The 23,199-nt window shown below is 36.9% G+C and overlaps 1 protein-coding gene across 4 annotated transcripts in view; it reads left to right on the plus strand.

Moving 5' to 3' along the window:
- The window catches only part of LOC117410563 (SERTA domain-containing protein 2-like), a 54,825-nt gene extending 32,968 nt beyond the window's left edge, over window positions 1-21,857 (plus strand). Inside the window, exons 1-3 of one of the 4 annotated variants that reach the window (XM_034017187.3) lie at window positions 10,456-10,610; window positions 10,718-10,903; window positions 16,865-21,857. In XM_034017187.3, the coding sequence (XP_033873078.1) occupies window positions 16,869-17,897 (1,029 nt within the window). In that variant the 5' untranslated portion in view covers window positions 10,456-10,610; window positions 10,718-10,903; window positions 16,865-16,868 and the 3' untranslated portion in view covers window positions 17,898-21,857. Of the gene's footprint in view, window positions 1-3,514; window positions 3,943-10,455; window positions 10,611-10,658; window positions 10,904-16,864 lie in introns of those variants that run through there. The other 3 variants (XM_034017186.3, XM_034017188.3, XM_059025467.1) reach the window with 3 other exon arrangements.
- Window positions 21,858-23,199: the final 1,342 nt, after the last annotated feature.

Consider the following 23,199-nt stretch of genomic DNA (forward strand, 5'->3'; position numbering starts at 1 on the left):
CCAGTTGCAATCTGACAGCGTACCACTTTCTGACATTACATGATATGATTACTTAAGATTTATATGATTATCTAAGTTTTGATATGCATACCACATCCTGACAATGTACCACTTTCTAACACTACAGCAGCTCTATAGTCCAGATCACAGCTTCTCTCAAAGTGGAAAAACAACGTCCACAAACTTGAACTTAAAGCTTATCTATAAACTTCAGGTACATTCAAACAGTATTCCAATTATCAACAGAATAATCTAGCTAGAAAAAATAAATCAAGTCATTGTTTTGTATTTATTTTTTATTATTTTTGCATATTTCCTGAGGGATATCAGACAACGTTTGTTAGGGAAACTGTTCCCCCACTACTACCACTAGTTGAATGGAAATTGATTTGAGTTTGTTTCAAGGACTAGGACTAGGACTCGGACTCTACTACAAGTCTGTAACGAACGTGTTGGGGTCCAAGCCTTTTGTTCGTTATATCGAGGGGTTCGTTATAGCGAAAGGACATTCAACATGAACGATAAACTGTTGGAGTAAGTTAATGAGATGAGATTGTGATTAAAAGTAGAATTACATGGACCTGTTTGTCTCCTGTATGCCTTTGCTTTATCCTATTTGTTAAAGAATTAAAGCACAGTACAGAAAGCAAAAAACCCAAATTGAAGATTAACTCAAAATCAATCTGACACGAATCGTTTCAAAGTGCACCAAATCTTAATCCAACATGCAAGAATCCTAAACTGATTTTTTATTCCAAATCAGCCCCGACATGAAAAGTTCATCAGATCCTGAGGTTTTTGGGGTTTTTTTTGTTGCTTTTTTTGTTGCCGCATGGTTGCTGAACAAGACAAAAAACAGAGAGCTTTTTGACAACCTATATTCACGACAGAGATATGTCTGCGTTACTGCTTTTTTCAAACAATCTATGTAGTTTCCAGCTTTGTTGCAACATAAAATTATTTTCGTTTTGGAGGCATAGTTACACGGAGCGTGTTATTTATTAAGACAAAAGAGTTGACATCACTGCAGAGATGGCATCCCGTGTGCACAGACCGGAATGATAGGGTGTGTTTTTATATTATATTATATTATTTATTTATTTATTATTTTTGGTTCAGGGAACAGGTTTGTTATAGCCAAAGGTTTGTTATAATGAGTGAATGTGTACTGTGTATATATAGTAGACCTATGTTTTTTTTTTTTTTTCTTTTCACTGTTGCCTTGTGAACCATAATGACCAATTTTGGTTACTGCATGCACAATTCTGGTGTTCTAGCTACACTCTGGCTGAAGGAGACATAAATTAACTCTCAGTAATGGCTTCTGTCAACTGTTCAAAACAGCCAGCAAAGGCAGCCTCTGGTGGCTTAATACTGTTGTACTGCAGTGGAACTCTGCTCTATAGAAGTAATATAGATTCTAATTGGGGAAAGGTCTGAGACGGCACAGTTCATATAACATATAGGGATATATTTATTAAACAGGGCATCAATGCAACCGAACTGCGGGGTAAACAATCAATAATCTGTTAAGTGGCTTGGACTAAAAGATACCTGTTTATCCAATTATTGCACTAACTGCTCATGGGAGTTATATATTGTGCCTGTTATGATTATCTAAAGCTTCACTAAAATAATTGTTGTGTTTTTAATTAATTTAACTGGCCTGTTATTCTGTATTTATCTTTCATCCCTGTGTGCATTTTTTACACCTCTTTGTCAACAGAAGAGTGCCCTAGGCAGGAGGGCTGAAACCATCATTCATCATTCTTACTGGAGTCTGTGCTGCCCAATGTCACAGTCCGTGCACAGACCCTTTGGCCTTGAAATAATACAGGAAATGGGCTGAACATCTGTCACCATCCTACTGGCCAAGATTAAGGTCCGCACCAGAGCCTTTAAGACAGAACGGGTGCCAAGCCTCCGTCATCAATTTAGCGTAGAGTGTGGAATTTAAGTAGCATATGGACGGCTGCTGTGCTGTTGCAGTCAGCAATGTTTCAGTACAGCTACTTGCTTAACTGGTTCTCAGTAGTGAGTGAAATCTGCCTGTCAGGATAAAATGTCTCATAATGATGACAAGCCACCTGATTCTCTTTAGGCCTCTGTAAAAGAAAGGCCGGGGCAGATGCAGTTATTAAATGCAGTACACAGATGAGGCTTATGCAAGGAGATGTTTTACTGAGGTGTTGTGTTTTTATATATATATATATAAAAACACATATATATATTTTTTTTTAACATGTATATATTTTTACGAGCCCATGATCAATATACTAAAACTTGAAAAATATAAAGGTATAATAATAAATGGTATTTGTAACCAGCAGGTTGTTGCAAGAGCATGCATCTTCTGCAGGCAGGGTTCAGAGTAAGATATATCCCTGCAGCTAGGCCTTCCTTGAAGAATGTGGGCAGGCAGTAATGGTGTAAGCAGGTATTTTGGTATAACATGAAACATGTATAGTTAGATACCATAGATTAAAAGACAAATATTAATTCAATACAATTTTCAAGCATTGGTGGACTTCAGTTTGCTCCCATTGGGTTAGACTGTTAAGCATTATTTCCATCTGCAGGGGAAGCTCTCAGCCAATTGCTGCACAGAAACACAGAAAATACCTGTCACTTTTATTGTGATCAAGGTAACAAAGTGAAGCATACAATTAGTGCTCTGATGCAAACAGAGACGTAAAAAGTGAAACAAACCTGTGCAACTTTAACTCTCTGGTACCGTGTGTCTCCCAGTGCATGAGGGATCTGCTGTTTCCTGTACAGCGTACAGGTCCCTTTTAAATTGGATATAATGAATCGTTACTATGAAATGCCTCTTTTTATGTTAACACTGTACTTTCTGATACCTGAGCACTTTCTATTGGACAGTCTTTCTAAATCTATATATTTTACTGCACTACTGTATATATATTTTTTCTACACAGCTGAAGAGGGGGTTTTGTCCAAAACGTCCTGAATTAAATACTTTTTTAAATCATATAAACCTTTTGTGTACATCATCATTTTTTGTTTTCATTTTTGTACACCGCAGTTACACCTCCTTTTGTGTGTGTGTGTTTTGGGGACAAAGACTACTCTAAACCCCTTGCAACTCCAAGGGAACAAATGTGTTTTAAAATACCAGTTGCTATCCAGTTCCTTAACATGCTCAAAAGCCATTTAAAGAATGTTTCAAAAGCTGGAATTAATTTGATGATCAGTTTCAAGTTGTTGAATAACTTAAATGCTTGTCATATTTGTGGTTAGAGCACAGTTTTTGCTCCGTTGTGCACAGGCAGAGACATTGCCTCTTGACTTGCTATTGCTGGACATTGATTTTTTTTTTTTTTTTTTAAATACTGGCTCAGCATATACTGTCCACAATGTTTTATTTTATTAGGTAAACCTGCTTTTCAACAGACGGCGTTGCTTGCAGCAGCGAAAGATTTATATTCCTGCGTTGCCCCTTGGGACAAAGGCAAATGGAACTGACATGAGAGACCGGGAGCCCAGTTTGAGTTATGCTTCTGATTGGCTGCTTAGCCCGAGCAGGGGCATGTGAAGCCTGGTTTGCTCTCTTGCGGTCGCTGCTGCTGCTGCTTCCAGCTGCTAAGTGTGAAAGGAGAGAGAACGAGAGAGAGAGAGCTGGAGATAGAGGGTGGGGGAAAGTGAGGGGCGGATCTCGCTTGTTGAAGCCAGGCTCAGTAAGCAATTCAGCGCAGGAGCTTTAATGTACGTCATTCTTTCACGAGCAACCCTGAGTAGGGGCAGCAGCTCTCGGTTTCAATCTGTGAGGGTTTTTTTTTTCTTTCTCTCGCCATTGTGTACTCCGTGCTGACACACAGTTAAAGGAAAAAGTGAACCGGTGGCTGTACATGTTAAGAGTAGTCGATGTCGCTAAGAGTGACCCTGATGCTTTATTTTAATTCGCAGGTGGAACTTCATGTGGTAAGTTCAAGTCATCGTCAAAAGTGTACTTTTTGCAATTGTTAATTGGAATACGATGTGGTTTGCCTGTCTTTATTATAAACTGAATGTTACATGTTTGTTTTGCTGTTGACAAACTCGCAAAACGAAATGCAACACAGGCTTCGATTAACACTTTCACATTCGGTTCATCAGTCGGTAGCACTGTATTGTACTTGTCTTCCTTTATAAGGAGACGCTCAGTTGTGTAACACTGAACAAAGCTGCGTTGATTGCTTAGTACATTGCTAGAAGTTTGTGTTTGCAGATTGTGATTGTGTCATTTTAATGTCACAAAATGATTCGGAACGTGTCTTAATTACCAGTTGTTCTTCTGAAAATGTTTACATAATAACATCTGCCAAGTCGCCGCTATAGAGCTGCATCTAGGTCAGTAACGTGGAGGGCTTGACCTCCCTCCAGTCCACTCTCCTCATTGAGATTTTTTTGAACTCGTTTCAATTGTGTCTTTCTTTGTAAAGTCGGCACCACCACTCGTTTTAAATGTGTGCATGTAGTCGAGCGCAGTGTAGACGTTGAACTTGGAAGTGTCTTAAGGAATTCGTTTGGCTTGTGCAATTCTTGGTGGCAGCTGAGCTTGACCTTAAAATTACAACACCATTAACATGAAACGGGAGACGGAGTTTAAATAAATACAATTTTGCAGATTGCATTTTTTTTTTCAAATGTTGTACACATATATTAAACATATAAATGTAGTACTGCATCGTGATGTCCATTAAATATGCACTCTGTACAGTATTATGTAATGCAATAACATAATACAATAAGAATGAAACGATACAGTATACGACATACTGTAGCTCTTAATATACAGTATAGTGCAGTAATCAAGTTGAGATGTCTTATTGTTTGTCTTCAGAAAATTGAGTTTTGAAAGTAATCTCAAGTACAGACGTGCAGCAGTATTCGTTCTCAGTGCACTTTTTGGCAGTGCAGGTACCATTGTAGACTGGTTTTGCTCTTGGCGGTGGTTCCTGATCATGCTTTGAATCCTCCAGTGTGACCAGAAATCCAACTATTGTCTTTCTATTTGAAACCCTCCTCAGCTGTAAAAATAAATAAATAAAATTAAAAAAAGGAAGCTAGCAAGCAGAACCCCACTGTTGGAAATTATACAACAAGCCAGTTTGTAAAAATGTAATTATGACTGCAAGGAAACCAAGTATTTGAATGGTACAGTTATAACAAGCAAAATAAATTAATAAATTGGTTATATAAGAATGTTTCATCTATTTGAAGTGCCTCTATGTTCCCAGACAACCAAGAGTCGTTGCGTAATGTGCAGCAGTTTACCATTCTGAAGAAGGTCTGTAAACTGTGAAGTCATTTTCTGTATTTTCTCTAGCTGTGCTGAGCTTAAACTAGAGCATATTGTACAGTAATTGCTGTACAGGATTGGGATGTGTGAACTGTGCAGTTCTTTCATATTGAAATGAGTGTTCAACAGTTTGTTCCAGAACACACATCTTAGATTTGCATAGCACAAATTGCTACCCTATGTCTTTGCTGTGCAAATCCTATTTTGAAGAGCATCTTTCATTTCAGTTCTTTTGTTATGAAATGCTGTTTGTATTGTTTTTTTTTAAATAAAGTAAAACAAATTGCACACATAGATCCATATTCCTTCTATAAGAGGCAGCAAAGTAGACAGAGATGGTGACCTAATTTAAAGACCTTCCTGGCACGTGTTGTGTGTTTTTGTTTTTTTTTTGTTGGAAGTGTGTGTCTCCGCTGAGTGTGGTGAATAAGATGATCACTGCTGTTGGCAGCAAATCTCTGGTAGAAACAGGAGGCCTGCGATTACATAGTGCAAAGAGCACATACTGTATAAATTAATGAGATCAAGGTCTATTCTGAACTAAGACTGGCAAAGCATAGATTAAAACCTACAATGTGGTTGATCTCCTGTTTGCAGTGTACAGTAGGCCTGTTCATTTTTAGAAACTGAAATATATATATATATATATATATATATATATATATATATATATATATATATATATAAAGCATTTTCCTGTATTGTATTGTCTGTCTGTCGTTTTTGTGCAGTTTGATGTTCATAGTGAGGTTTTGAGTGTCCTTCCTCGCTTTCTGAAGACACTCATGTCATCACTGAAGGCAGTACACATGCGCACACACACACCCACCCACTTGCTTTTTTTTTTTTGATTACTTAATGTGTATTGTATTTCTGTACTGTGTACAGAACGAGAAAATTTAAAACGGCGAATTAACGCTCAAGTCTGGTATAATGTTCCTCATGTAAAAACTAAAATTATAATAATAAACAAAATAATGTGATATGTGATTTTATATATATATATATATATATATATATATATAATACACTGCTGTGCAAGTCTTAGACATGTTGCATTTTTCTGCTCTGATGCATTATGAGCATCAACAATTTACTCAAAGCCTCCACTATTGTTTTCTGCTATTATAACAACCTTGACTTGCATAAGAAGGAAAAACATTGCGAGAAATAGAAATAGTTGATTTGATGGACAACGACACCTGTGCCTTCTGCCAGTTCTGTTGTCAATTCAACGCTTGTCTTCTTTCTATTCCTTAAGGATATTATCTTCAAGTATTGCTTATCCTTGTTAGACAGCTTTTTGGGTCTTCCAGTCCTGGGTTTGTCAATTACAGATGATGTTTCTCTGTACTTGTTGATTATGCCTCGGATACCACACCTTGATGGGAGTTATTTTACTCAATGTGTTTCCTTCTTCATGCAAGTCAAGGCTGTTATAATAGTAGAAAACACTAGTGGAGGCTTTGAATAAATTGTAGCTGCTCATAATGCATCAGAGTAGGAAACATGTCTAAGACTTCTGCACAGCAGTGTGTGTCATTATTTATTATATATATATATAATTTTGTTTATTATTATCATTTTAGTTTTTACATGAAGAACACTATGTCAGACTTGAGCATATGTATAACATTCTAAATGGTGGAATATTTAAACAATGACGTTAATTTGCCATTTTAAATTGATATATGTCAATTCTAGAAAGGAACACCCTTTTTTTTTTATTTCCTTGAATTTAGGGGTTGGTAAGTGTAAAGAGCTGGAGAGAGAGATAGAGAGCACTGTGCTTGTGTTGGAGGCAGCCTGGCTTCATATTGTAGCTGCCACAAAGCAGGTCTGACAAGTTTTTAAATGTCTGCAGGCCAGGACCATTTCCTTTCAAGAGAAGTGCTGGTGAGGGCCAGTGATTTGCTGAGAAAATGTTTTCTCAATGCTGTCTTGCTTGCTTTCTGCTTAAAGCACTGTTTGTGCAGCTTTCCAAGCACTCATTTACCCATTTCAAAGTTTTTCTTTACTTTCCTTTGGTAGCACAGTGGGAAAAATATTCTATATGATGCCATTAATTTAGAAAATAAAATATTTATTGCTACAGAGTGAATACGGACACTTCCAAAAAATCTTTCACACAGAGATACATTGTTAGCAAACACCCCCAGTGTTTGTGTTTACAGTATTCTTAAGCAAAATATAAGCTTAATTTTATACAAAATATCTTTCGTTCTTTAAAAAAAAAGACTGTTTTTGTAGCGTTTGAACATAATATTGTAAAGGTAAGATAACTTTGTATTTCTGTGACTTTGCAGGTATTTTGCAGTTGACTTTGTATTTCTGTTTTGTAATTTATTTATACTACATGGTTCATGCTTTTTCTAGGCCCTCAAGTTGCACCTAATCAGAAAGAAAATGTGTGTAATACAATATACTGTATGTTTGTTAGTGCCCAAATAAAGACCTGTGTTAACTATAAAATGAAAGGATTTCGATCATTTGTAAACTCTTGAAACCTCATGCACGTCTTAACTTTTTGTCCTGTGTATAGTGAGGTCACAAAAGAGATATGTCAGAGGTCATGCACTTCAGTCCAGGGGGCAGTCGACCTTGGAGCTCTGCACAAGTGTAAATAGGTGGCATAAATTATATGAATCTTTAATCCAATCCTACTGTAAGCCAACTCAGGTCATTTTTCATTATAAATGCACTAAATGGCTCCCTCATTAGAATTGTGGTTTAACACTCTTTATATTAAGGAATATGTGAGGCAGTTGTGTTTATTTCTATATTAATTTATTATTTTACAAAGTACATTATTTGCAGTAGAATACAACAAATGTATTGTAACAAGAAGAGTAGCTTTAAATGTTATTTTCCAGCCAGTTTGGTCATTTGCAAGTATCACAGCATACATATGTATACAGATGCATCTCTGATATTTGGTTTTTGTGCAGTTGTATTATGCAAACGATATTGAACAACTAATTTGCAGTATTCTTGCAAAAATGTAACGACTTAACATTACTTGGCAGCGTTAAGTTTCAGTACATTGTTTTTAGACTGCACTTTTAAACAATTGAAAAAGTCCTGCAGGTTGATGCTGAAGAGAAAACATTCCATAGCCAGCGTAATGTGTAACTTAATATGTAATTGGCTGTAAAGAACTTGTCTGTTTTTTCAGTGAGATTAAACATATTTGCTTTCTCATTTTCTTTAATACAATATAACTGGTGATGTTGTCCAAACTAGTCTAGTCTAACAGTTTTGGTATTTTCAGTTTCAACAACTTACTTGCTGGAACTTATTTACAGTTACATTACTGTTCTGATTTACTGTAGTTTCTTGCTTACTGTTAAAATCATTTTACTGCATTTCTTCGCTTTGCCTTTGTGGCCATTCAATGAACATAAGCCATTTGCCCCTTTGCCTTTTGAATATGCTTCAGAAGTATGGGCCCATAAAGAGGAAAACTTAAGCCACCAGATCCAGACAACGGGGTTCCATAGGTGAATGGGATGGTCTTTGACGTGCTCTTTTTCCCCCCTTAATGCTTCATTGACTTAGTCATGCATGCTAAGCACCATTTGACAAAAACACCATGGGAGTGTGTTTTTACACACTATAAGATAATATTCCATTTCTTTCATAGGATAATGTTGCTATTTGTAAAATAACTTATTTTACAATTTGCCTGAAGCTGAAATGAAAACAGTGTGGGTGTTGTGTTGATAGTTTTAATGTGGAGGTGTCTGACGATAGATAAACACTGGAACCTTGCTGCACCCTCAGGACCTCAAATACTACAATACAGTATGCGGCAAGCGAGAGAGGGCTAGGCACGTGGATGGAAAGAGTAGTATCGGATTACTGTATAATATCTCTGCACTCTGTCTCCTGTCTCTCTCTCTCTCTCTCTCTCTCTCGCTCTCTCTCTCGCTCTCGCTCTCTCTCGCTCGATCACTACTGTCAACTTGCCCTAATTGTGTTGCGTGCAACAAAAAATGTTTTGCCTAGTCTCGCAAGAAACAATAGAATCCCTTTAATTGTTTGCAGTGTTGAACTGGCAGGTAATATTAGGTGGTGATATACAGTAGCTATGGAATTACATTTATATTTGGTATAAACTTATGTTTAATTCATTTTTTTTATTTAGAAATTTCCAGAAGCTTTTGAAAATCCAGAAAAACACATTTACAGATAAATAGAAAAGTGAATAACTGCAGATTTGTTTGCTGTTTTGTCTGCATAATACACTGTGCTGTGTGACCCTGCTTCTTGACGAAGGTCCCAGTTTGCGTGTCCATAAAACCTTTGTACTCCATTGTGCTCTTTGCATGCTTGTAACTAAATTCACAGACCGTTAGAAATAGGAAAGTGTTGTGTGCAGGAAACTAATGGATTAGATGTACTTCATCCTGTACTGTAAAATGACTGCTTGCCAACATCCTCATCAATGCTAATTCAAAGTGGTTATAGCAGAAGAGCACAAACTGATGGAACGTTTTCACTGGCTAAAGTTGAGATTCTGGTTACGGAATCAATTTAGGTCAGCATTGCTTTGAACATTACCTGTACAGGAACCATCCTGCACAACATTACAAGATGTGCAGCAGTATACTTCTCTGAAGAGGCTTCTCAGAGGAATGTACAGTATCTACTCATAGTACATTTCGTTTTGGGGTTGGGGTTGGGTGATGTGGACTCGGTCTAAATTGTAACACAACTTACTTGGTAAAGCCTTTGTTATTGTAATTAAAATAAAACGTACAATACTACACTAAAAGGTTGACAAATGGTGAACTGTGTTTTGAGATGAAAAAAGTACCCAATGATGTGGTTCTCTTTATTAATGCAATCTATTACATAAACCTAGGAGGTACATGAACAGTACTTTGAACATTTAAAATGTTTCCAAAGGGAGGGAGGGGAGGGGAGGGTACTCCACTTAAACAAGATATTAATTCGCAAGCAGCCGAGTGCCAGCCCAGCTTTGGGCCACACTTATTACACTAACCACGCCCAATTTATTTTCCAATCTTTAGACATCGGCAGCCAATCCCTGCCTAACTGTCGTGCTGAGTAACTTAAAAGAGAAAAGCAGAGCATGAATCTACAGGGTGGGGCTACAGAGGCATTTGGTTCCTCCGGAGCGTGCCCTGTAGTAAACTCACTTCACTCCGCACACGGACAGAGGGAGAGACTCCAGCTGCTCCCGAGGGAAAATCCCCACCCCCATCCCCCTTTTCTTTGGCGTTTTGTTTTGTTTCAACCCCCTACACTGGATTTCTTTTTTTTTGCACACTGGGCTCTTACAGTAAGTTCTGTTTTTATGTGGTCTTTACACAACTATTGCAGTACTGTACAGTTGTTGTAGTAGTTGTCGTAGTAGTAGTAGGGTTTTTACTTCCCTTATTTCTGTAGGTGAATTCCCAGCTGACTTGTTTGTCATGGCAACAGCTAGAGAGAGTCTACTGCCTGGCAATCATACTTCCTGAGAACTGTTTGCCGAGAATTGAAATTGGGGCTTGACAATCGGCAGGAACAATGATCAGTTTTCAAACTCAATACTAGTGTTTGATGGAACCATTTGTGAAAAGCCAAGAAACGGTAAGATAATTCTTTTTTTGAAGTTGGGAAAAGGAGCAATGGGTCAGCTTTTGGGAAAAGGAGCAATAGGTCAGCTTTTGAGAACCTACTGCTCATGGACCTTTTATTCTTATTAAATCTTGAGAGACAAAAGCTCTTTCACGGCATTAGTTTTTGTTCAATGAGAGGACACCACTTTTTAAAAATATGTATGTTTTTGCTTTTGCAATTATTAATTATTATTCTCTCTAGTTGAATATAACTCATTTTATGTTAATTTATCAATGTTATAGTTATATTTTTATTCATATAATTTCTGTGGTAGTAACAGATAAGTAAATTAATTTAATGTATTTATTTTTATTTTAGTGTCACATTACAAGGATGTTGTAGTAGTGCTGACTTTGATTTAATTAATTAAAAAAAAAAAAGAAAAAAAAAACCCTGCATAGAAAGACTTTGATGGTCCCTTTAGTGGTTTTTGAGGCAGTTTTCACTTCGCTCAGAACTGTACCGGTATGACCATTTTACAATAATTGTGTAAATAGCATACAGTAGAAGGGTAATGAGAGTTGCAGATAGTTGTGTGATGTTTACAGTGTTATAGGAAAATTACTATACACAAAAACTTACACACTAAAACATTGTTTGTTTTGCGTATTGAATAAAAAGTTAATATTAAAAAAATAAATAATGCATATATTGGTGCTTGTTTTATAAAGCTGTGAGTAGTACAATTGCAGTACCTCTGGGCAGGTTCTTCATTACATATCCATTTCTAGGGAAGGTACACTTGCCTTGACATGTCTGGGTGCTCCTGGTTAGAAAGCAGGGAAGGCGGGCTGCAGTCAGTAGTCAGCGACACTTGTTCTACATGTGAACTCTGATATTTAGACATTTTTTTACAGGAAGTTTTGAGTCATGTTTAGCTCTGCAGACTTCCTGGAAATCATTGTCAAAAACGAAGTCAACTAAAACTTGTACGTGCATTTCAAGAAGAATGCCCTAGAGACTCTCTTCACTTGTTGTAGATAATAGGAGTTAGCTGTACGATCTGAACTTGTATCTCCATTTCAGAAGGTAAGACAATACACTTTGGGATGGCTAATTAATGTTATTTGAATACACAGTAGTATTCACAGGATTCAATGAATTGGTTTAAAAGGGTCAGATTTTGACAAATATGAAGTACAGAAGTATTAGGGTGTTTGAGAGATTGGATTAGATTTGAGGTTGAAGTTTTTATATGTCATGTTTTACATATCTAGAGAACCAATTATTCAGTAGTGATGAAAATTGACAAGGACAGTATTCTTTAAAGGCATCTGTCTGTATCAAACTATCATGTTTACATTTCTGTAAGTTACGACTGATGCTTCCCATTTTCAGACATAACAAGGGGAGAACACACAATGTATAAATTCAGGGCAGTTCCTGCTGAGTAACACTCCATTGGCGCTAATGGTGAAAAATCAGGTGAAACGGTCTAAACTTACTGCTTCCACAGTTCTAAAGCTGGGGGTTTGTTAACATGTATTTAGTATTTAGTATTTAGTGGTCCCATACTGTTGGTGCACAATAGTGGTGGTTTCAGGTTTACAGTAAGGGAGTATTGTGAAGGTCAATTTTATAATGTTTTAGTATTGCATGTGGCAAAGTCCAGTGTAGTAAATGTATCTGCGATACGTCATTTAGGGAGCCTCGATTACGTATAGTATCACAAACTTGTATAGTAAGCAAACTTGTTAAATTTGCAGACGACACAAAAATATGAGGAGTGGCAAACACTGTTGCAGCAGCAAAGGTCATTCAAAATGATCTAGACAGCATTCAGAACTGGGCAGACACATGGCAAATGACATTTAATAGAGAAAAGTGTAAAGTATTGCACTCAGGCAATAAAAATGTGCATTATAAATATCATATGGGAGATACTGAAATTGAAGAAGGGATCTATGAAAAAGACCTAGGAGTTTTTATGTTGACTCAGAAATGTCTTCATCTAGACAATGTGGGGAAGCTATAAGAAAGGCCAACAAGATGCTCGGATATATTGTGAGAAGTGTTTGAATTTAAATCAAGGGAAGTAATGTTAAAACTCTACAATGCATTAGTAAGACCTCACCTAGAATATTGTGTTCAGTTCTGGTCACCTTGTTACAAAAAGGATATTGCTACTCTAGAAAGAGTGCATAGAAGAGCAACCAGAATTATCCCGGGTTTAAAAGGCATGTCGTATGCAGACAGGCTAAAAGAATTGAATCTATTCAGAATTGAACAAAGAAGACTACGCGGTGATCTGATTCAAGCATTCAAAATCCTAAAAGGTATAGACAATGTCGACCCAGAGGACTTTTTTGACCTGAAAAAAGAAACAAGGACCAGGGGTCACAAATGGAGATTAGATAAAGGGGTATTCAGAACAGAAAATAGGAGGCACTTTTTTACACAGAGAATTGAGGGTATGGAACCAACTCCCCAGTAATGTTGTTGAAGCTGACACCCTGGGATTCTTCAAGAAGCTGCTTGATGAGATTCTGGGATCAATAAGCTACTAACAACCAAACAAGCAAGATTGGGTGAATGGCCTCCTCTCGTTTGTAAACTTTCTTATGTTATTATGATACCATGCACAGTATCATGATATTTGATACTATCACGATACCTTGGATCATATGTCCATTACATGTTAAATGGCTGCCAAATTCCTCTTTTTGCAAGAGAACAGTGCATAAGAGGCTAATACACAGTTAATAATGCTACAGCATGGTGGAATGCTTGCTGTTTAAATATTTCCAGTTCTAGTGTATTCAAAGGTCATTGCCACCGACTATAAAATTCAAATAAAATGGGTAAGAAAGCGCAACACTTTGTGTAAAAGACACCATTTTCTTTATTTATTGCATATAAAAAGAGAAAGTTGGTGTTTTGGCCAGCTTTTAAATACTTCAATTACAAGGAATCTCTTAATTCTTATATGTAACAAAATAACACAAAAATACTTTCCTTGAAGCAGACTATTTATAACTAGGCCAGATGTTTTACATGATATCTTAGAAATGCCCTAAACATGTGAGCAAGGAATAAAAAAATGAAACAGTGTTGTGAAAGCTGATTCACACGGTTACTGCAAGAAATGGCTTGATGAGTTTCTTGCCTGGATCAATAAATAACCAAATGAGCAAGATGGGCCAAATGGACCTCCCCTTGTTTGTCATATTTCTTATGTTCTTAAAAAGTCTCGTACAATATAACTAGGCTTGCTGCTATTCCATTTTAATTTTTTTGCCAAATCGACAATTAATATCCATGTTTATTTTAGAAAGAATAATGTTTTTTTTCTTTATTTTTCAATTCAAGCAGAGAATGGGTGAAGTCGACCTTTATGCTTTAAAAAAAAAACAAAAAAACTTGAGAAATGTCTCATTGAGAAATGTCTTATTTAGCGAAACCTGTTTATCTTATTCAACATGCAACAAGACCATTGTTACCAACATTCTAATTGAAATAACATTTGGTTACAGCGGTGCTATACCTTGTAAAGATAAAGATCCTATTAAAAAAAATTTAAAATTCGCAAGTAAACCGTAGAAAATGCAGCATACGCAGACTTTTATAGCATAAATTTACAAGTAAAAATATGCACAGAACAAAACATTAGTAGTTGAACAGAATTAACTTGCATTTATTATTCAGAGTCAGAGCTCCCCTCTCTCCTGCTTCAGTGTCACTGGAAGGCAAGGCCGACGGGCCTGCTTCGTCCTGCCGCGGAGACTTCAGCTGTCAGTCGGTACTGTGCACAATATTAACCATTTTCAAATCAAACTAGTAACTGTCACCATATACCTATAGCAAAAGCTTACCTACACCTTAACCTGCTATTTTCAAAGTAGGCGCTTTGAATGATAGGTGCTGTAGCTGGCAAATGAAAGTGCACAGTCGGTGCAGGTCTTGATGATTGACAGTCATTTAAACGAATGAGAGCATTCTAGCACTGCTTCAAGTCAACAATGTCAGAACAGGGTGAAAGTGATCGTGATACTACAGTACTAGCCATTCAGAGCGGAACAGAGACAGGACAGGATAAGGGCGTCTGCTAAGAAATAAATAATAATAAATTGATCCTGTTGGGGAAACTCATATGCTGGCAGTGAAGTCTGTATTCATTGTGGTCTTTCCACGGCTCATGCATGTAATTCAAATCACAGGATTTTCACAACTATCACCATACATGCACATAAAATACAGATTAACACAAAATCCAAAGAAAATATAAAAATGTTGCTAACATTTTGGACATGCGGTAGAGTTTTACTGACATGTCGGCAAATTTCATATTTTTGCACTTTCTTGGAAATGCACTGTTTTATGTGTTATCTTTGCTGTGACTTTTTATAAGTAATATGCTCTTAAACTAAAAGAATGGAAGAAACTACAGTCAAAGTAAACTTCGGCAAAGAGACTGGGGTGGCGATCTGAAAGATGTTTCAGTAAATTGGTGGCATTTCCTCCTTTTTGTTTTTCACTTCATAAAACACTTTTGACATTTTGACTGTCCGCCATCAACTAGATTGTTGTCATCTGGCTGAAATCCAAAATATTTCCGCATCAAGGTTCTCTTTCTGGCATTCGCCATGACTGCTGCAGTAATTTAATTTTCCCAGAATGCACAGGGTTGGTCATTTCTGCTAAGCGGAAATGAGTAACCTTAGTTCATATTGTTTTTAAAAGCTCCACAAAAAAAAACCCACGATATCGAAAAACCGATATTTTGATTTTACGCCGATATTAGGTATCGTAGGATTTTTGGTATCATGATATACCACGGAACACTATTTGAAATAAAATCTTCCTCACTCATGTCTTACTTTTTTTTTTATGTTGGCAAAATATGACTTTAACATAAATAAACAAATGAAATAAAACTAAAAATTGGTAGTATCTAAAATTACAAGTAATATTTAATAATGTTGCCCCATAGTGTTACATAAGATACACTAAAGATTACAAACTATTGAGCCTTGATTTGTTTTCTTTAACATTTTCTGATTTACATAAATTTCATCATTTAATTAGGGCTTCTGTTTTTCAGTTTTTATTCATTTCATTTTTCGGTGCTTTTTTTTTTAGCTATTTTTGAGTTATGTAAATCGTGTCATTTCAGGCTTTCATTTTTGATACACTGTATGAAATTATTGTTTTCGATTACTTTCCAAAATTCGTAGGCATTTTTATTTTTTTTTCACAATATTAACTTGACAGTACTTGCACACTTCAATTGTACTTTCTTTCCTTGTCTACCACAACAAAGTCCTTATGGTCACAGGCATATTTTTCTGTGTGTTTAGCCATTTTCTTTACATTTCGCCACAATTTGCAATTCTGTTTTAAGTTATACGAGCATGTAAACACTGTCTAACTGTAATATAGCTTTAAATTACGCAAGCAAGAAAGGCTGAAAATCAGAAGCCAAAATTATACCATATGTGGGGAATGTACTGTATGAACTAGGGGAAGAGATGTAGTCTCCATTTTGTTGAAGCTGATATAAATTCGAAACAGGCATATTCTAAAGAATGAGAACAGATGTCTGCTTCCTTACGGTCCTGCACTCTGACATAAACTGTGTCTGGATGCTTCTGCAAACCCTCCTTTTACCTACTGCAGCAACATTTAGAGTAGAATTCATTGAGAGAGCTTGTATACAGTAGGTACACTGGGTTTAAAATAGATCTGTGTATAGTGTGCATACTCATGCTTTGGTATAGTGACCTAGACTAGAGGGCTGAACAAAACACATGTTATTTCCTATTAAAGTTAGTGTAGTATTCTACAGTTCAAGATCAACTCTGCACTTATTCTTATGAACAGCCAATACTGCAAAGTGTGACAAGCCTATGCAGTTCCAGCAAAGTAAAAACACTGCCCGCTGTTTCTGATCTAAAAATGTAACCGTCCTTGCTTTGTATTGTTCTCTTGCAGATATATGTTGGGTAAAGGGGCAAAGCGGAAGCTTGACGAGCATGAAGACGGGCTGGAAGGCAAAGCGACATCGGCGGGGGGCGGCCCCTCGAAGGTGTCCTACACCCTGCAGCGGCAGACCGTCTTCAACATCTCCCTCATGAAGCTGTACAACCACCGGGCCCTGACGGAGCCCAGCCTGCAGAAGCGTGTGCTCATCAACAACATGCTGCGGCGCATCCAGGAGGAGCTGAAACAGGAGGGCAGCCCGCGGCCCATGTTCTTCGCCGCCTCCCAGCCGCAAGACGACCCACTTGACGAGGGCTACCGGGAGGTCCAGCCAGCCTTCAGCCTATCAGCCCAGCCGGCCCAGCCCTCTGCTTTAACAAGCACTACACCACTAGAGTCCTGCCTCACCCCTGCCTCTCTCCTGGAGGATGATGCTACTTCTTTTTGCACTTCACCTAGCCCTACAAGTCTGACTCCCCAACCCCAGCACGATGGGCCTACCAAACCACCTCCACCACCCCCACTAGTGGCTATTAAAGACAGCTTTTCCTCAGCCTTGGATGAAATAGAGGAGCTTTGTCCAACATCTACCTCCCCTGCGACCGCAGCAGTGACAGCGACAGCTCCCCAAATGCCACCGCCGTTGCCACCAACTGTATTGATCTCTAAAGACCTTGAGACCAAGGTCTGTAGCCAAAAGTTTGAGGGACTGGTCACGCAGCAGGAGAGCAAAACATCAGCAGTCGCAGAATCCAGGCTAATAGACTCGACGTCCCCGAGTAACTTTGAGATTACGACTTCCTCTGGTTTCCTTACAGACCTTGCCCTGGACGACATCCTGTTTGCTGATATTGACACCTCTATGTATGATTTTGACCCATGCACGACCACTACGGGGACCACCTCCAAAATAGCCCCCGTAACAGCAGACGATCTCCTCAAAACCTTATCTCCTTATAACAATCAACCAGTCACCCCAAATCAGCCTTTCAAAATGGACCTTGCAGAACTCGACCACATAATGGAAGTACTTGTTGGCTCTTGATCAGAAAAAAACTAATATTCAAGAAGCCTTTACTTTTGTATTTGTATAGTTTTTTTTTTTTTTTTTTATAGTGGTGATAATGACACCCAGTACAACACTGTGCATGTTTCCTTGCTTGCCTAAAAAGAAAATGAGGATCACACTAGGCTTTTAGCAGAATTTGAGTGCCTTCATCTGTGTATGACCACTTTGTAAATTCTGGTTCTGTGTAATTTATTTTCCATTTTAAATCTTCATTGCGAGACATGTCTACTTGTAGAAAACACAACAATTCCCACAAACAGTTATGTTCTGGTGCAAAGACCGGACTTTTAAAATACTAAGCACAAAGAATATACAGAGAAAGTTGAATTGCATGTACAGTTGATTCTGTTTTCAATAATGGTAAATTATGAGAGAATTCAGATTTAGATTTCGGTTTTGGTTTTTGTGTTTTCTTACCTGGACATTTTTAAGAAGGCCCATTTTGATTTATCAGATCTGTGCTTATCAGCATTATCTAACTGTACACAGCTGTTTAAAAACTGCTGCCCAAATGTATTTTCTATTTTTGTACAAATTCTAATTCTGCAATTTGATGGTATTGTTTTCTAAAAGGAAAAAAAAAAAAAAGTTTTCTACTCGAAGTAGCTATTTTGACAGGACATGCTCAAAGACGTCCTGTGTACTTCAAACATACAAGATGGACTTGTACTTTTATACAAATATTATGGCGTTTTTATATGTGAATAATGCAAGTACTGGATCAAACGAGTCTGCAATATAAGTTTACTGGATGTAAATACATGTGCTTTAGGGAAGGTGAGGGTATTTCAGTAGAGGGTTCACACATTAATCCATTGTGAACTACAACTGCAGAATTCAAGTTTGTGTATTACTAAATGGGCAATACATTTTCTTGCTAACCACTCACTGTGACAAACTAATCTAGATAAGAGAGAAATCAGAAAACCTAAGATTTTCAGTACCCAGAGCCACTAAAGGAAGGCTTAAATGATCTATTACTTTCAAACGCATTGATTGGCTAACATTTTTGAATATTTTATTTGTGTATTAATATATTCGAGTACCCGCTAAAGACATTTTGTGCTTTAAAATTAGAAAGGAAATGGTTGATTTTTCTTGTTGAAAGGCCAGAAAACGTGTTTACTTACATTAAGTTTTCAATTGAAGATGCAGACAGTGACTGAAAAAAAATAAAAATACATGCGAATGCATCATGTGGTTGCGGCAGTGAAACAATTTGAATTATTTTCAGAATTTAAAATATGTTCCTACTCTGATTGTAATACAAAAAAAATATTGTTTAAGTGGTCTTCATTCTACAGCTATACAGTATATGACTTGCTTGACATTCCTAATGTGGGCAGTATACAAGAAAAAACATTTGTTCTTCCAGTGTCATTCAACCTAAGCTTTCTTAAAGCACATAATTCTCTGTGTTAGACAGTGTTTTAAAACAAAAGTACAGTATGTCTAAATATCACGTCCATGAATCCCATTTCTCACATGAAGAAAATAGAAGTTGATGGACTGTATGTAACCTGACATCACTCCTGAATGCAGAGCCAGCAACATGACATCACTCCTGAATCTGGAGCCAGCAACATGACATCACTCCTGAATCCGGAGCCAGCAACATGACATCACTTGGCATTTGTAACATGACTGGTAACTTGTTTAAGTGATTGTAACTGCTTTACAATTTCAAAACAAAACTTGATTTTTCTTTTCTTTTCTTTTCTTTTATTTTACCAGCGGTATACAGGTTTCTATGCAAGTTTTTCCTGGAATCTACCACTTTTCTTCTCAAAAGCCTAATTGCACCAAAAGCATATTTTAATTCATTGTCTTGTATGTTTTGGTTTTTAAGTATAGAAACTATTGCAACGTATCATGGCTGTTGCCAAATTACTATGGCATGTGTAGCTTTTTAATGGTACTTTTTTTTTAGCTGTTTGTGTGCAGAGTTACAGCTTATTGTTGAAAGTGCATATGGCTTATTTTAGTAATGACTTCTATAATTTATTTTGAATTTTTTTATTGTATAATGTTTTACGCCATCCCTTTTATTTTTTTTCCCTGCTCTCTCCTTGTCACAGATACATTTTTGGTTCGGTCTTATTTTATGGAAAACTGGCATTTTAACTAATTGCACAGATTTTAGAAAAGTCACCATGATGAAAGAACGCGAAGATATTTGTTTCTGCAGTTAAATTGCACCTTTTTCCTGTTTTATGTTTTTTTTTTTTTTCTCGATTGGGGGTCTTAATTCTTTGTCCGTACTGCAATTTTTTTTAAAAAGGGGACATGCTAAAGTTTTTCAAGAACCACTTTAAGCAGGGATTTGTAAAGGATATCTCACACAAGGTAGCACATAAAGGGGACTGGCATGTATTCAGTTGGTGTATAGAAAGCCAGTGTTGGTAGACTTATTTGGGACCATTCACAGGAAAATATTTTTTATGCTTAAACTGACACATTCATAGTTTGCAAATGCTGTTTTACCTTTCATTCCTCTAAGCTCTGTAATACTTTACCCTAAAATGTGAATTCTCAGCTACAGCCTAAAAAAAGTCCTGAAAACCAATCTGATCAGCTGATGTGGAAACCCCACATTTACACCACACCCTCTCAAAGGCCCCTCTGCACATGCCATCTACATTAAATATAGCTGTGTCTCAGAGGAGGTGCATTATAAAGGCAGCAATCTGAGATGTGATCCATTTTTTTTTTTTTTACTGTATGTAGAGGAATGATTTTTAACAAAAAAAAAAGTCAGCACAGTATAAAGTGGTTATCTTTAAGTTTCTATATATACTTCAAGTACACTAGACAAAAATGCCTTTTCAGAGTTATATGGTTTTGTATTTTTATTTTTTTCCTGCTGACCATAGGGTTCTCGCAACCAGCCTGCACAAATATCACGTCTTCCCATCTGCTCTTGGGTGCTTTTGAAGTGAATGCTAATAAAGATTACCACAGGCCAGAAGGGCAGTAGCATTGCAGATCAATTTGTATCTGTCAGAAAACTGCTTCGCTCCTCTTAAAACGAAACTGACGTTAAAAAAAACCAAACCAAAACATAAACCAACGCATGATGCAGCACATTTTCTTATACTTTTATGTAATTTATTCTTCTGTTTTATGATGTGCATTTAACTCTGTTGGAGGGGTTGCATCATATAGATAATGACCTTATCAAGGGCAGTTGCAGTGCAGCCATTTGAGAATACAGAAGTACGCCTGGGGAGAAGTAATATATTAAGGGGGTGGGGGAACTAATATTTATTGTACAGAAGTAAATTGAACAATTATGAAATGACATGGAGAGAGCAGACGGGACACCTGCAAATAAAAAGAACCTTGGTTTTGAAGTGATTTTTGTTTTCATTAAGTTATTTATTCTTTATTTTCTGTGTAAATATATTTATTTTTTTGTGAAGCGAACATGTGGATTGTAATGTGTCCAGAATGTATGGTAGGAATGTACTCCTGCAGAAATGAATATTTTGTATTGAAAGGAGGTGGAAGCCATGTTTTTTCTGTCTGATTGATTTATTGTTCACCCTTTCCACACACCTCCAAGCTTACAAATCAAGAGCTTCAGTTTTAAAGCATTGATTACTTGTATATAAAAAGGGTTATGCTAGTATACTTTTATGTACACAGTTTCTAGTCATAAGCTGGAAAAAGGAAGGTGGTTGTGTGAACTTGTGTGTCGGATCGGGGGGGGGTTTGTCTGCTGTTTTGAAAGAATGCTGTATTTGTTTCACAGACCCTGGAGCTGTGCCTTTTTTCTATGCAATATTACCAACATATTCATCTGGGTGGGGGTGGGGTGGTCAGATTACTGTATTCACAAGGTATGGACTGTAGTACAAAAAAAATGGAACAGATGTACATGAAATTTGAGCAGTCTTTTGTAGTTTTATATTGTACAATAAACTGTAAAAACAATTTAATGAGTCATTTTTTCTGTTTATCCACTGAGCAGCTCGAGTACAACCTTGCTGAATCATGTGTGTTTTGAGAAGACAATGAGATATCATAAAATATAAAATAAGATTTTGGACATGTACCACAGTGGTTCATTTGTGCTACTTTTATGATTAGGTAAAAGTATCAGAAACTTTGTCAAGTCACAAGGTGTTTTGTTTTAACCCTTTCTGGTCTAGAGATGACAATGTCTTTCTTCCCTGTACTCAATGAATCCATTTATCACAATGTAAAACTGTTTGGATTTAGTTTTGTATGTTTAATTTGAATGGAATGTAAAGGTTTAGTTGGTTTCGTTTCACCCAAAGTGACACTTGCATGGATGAGTCTGTAGTTTTCATCTGGTTTCGCCATTCCTCTCTAAAAGTTGTTTATTAGTTTGGTAACTATAGAAACTGTTGTCGAAATTTATATTGGCGTGCTACTGAAAGAAATGAACAGTAATGTAAATTGGGATAATAAACGCAATGGCAGTGTGACCATTTTTAAAGTGATGATTTAAAGTTGCTGTGTGACAGACGTAGGAACTCCCTCCAATCCCAATGTGTTTTTAAATTCTGCTGTAGTTTTTACTGAGGCTAAATGCATCTGTTTGAATAGAATATTCCAGCAGCAGTATAGAGCTTGAGATTCTGATCTGGATGCATCATGGGCGGGGCATGGAGAACACCCGGCCCCTTATTCCCTCTACCAAGATAGTGTCTGGTAGTGATCATGGCCAAGACTTGCGGAGCAATCAATTACATATTTAACACACTTTTGTTATCCAATTAAAGGGAAAACAGTTCAGAACATGTTTGAATAGTGTTATATTTGTGGCCAATGCATTTTGTCATGTTGAAATAAGCACTATCTGTGATGCAAAGCACCTTAATGATAATACTGTGCATGCAACTTTTTTGGTTGTAAAAAAAAAAAAAAAAAATGACCTGAAAATACAAAATCGCCCTCACCCCCTGGCATGATATGCACCGATTGTACTGAATGCATTGATCGTTCATCGTCTTACTACTGAAATAAACACAACAGGAAATTATTTATACGGACATGTTCCGACAATACCATCTGTATCTCACAAATATCTAAACAAAAACGATTGTCCTTAATATTTGCTTTTCAAAACACAAAAAGCAGTTTGTCTAGCGATGAGAACAGCATTCTGAAATTGGATGATACAAGTATTTAATACTACTGTTTGCAATACATTATTTAACAATAACATGCAGCATTTACATGATGACCAGATTGCAAAAGCAATGACTAGTTGGTTGAATACCCACAAAAAGCTTTGTTGCCTGTCAGA

Source organism: Acipenser ruthenus, chromosome 6 (genome assembly GCF_902713425.1).
Source record: "Acipenser ruthenus chromosome 6, fAciRut3.2 maternal haplotype, whole genome shotgun sequence".
Classification (NCBI taxonomy): Eukaryota; Metazoa; Chordata; class Actinopteri; order Acipenseriformes; family Acipenseridae; genus Acipenser; species Acipenser ruthenus.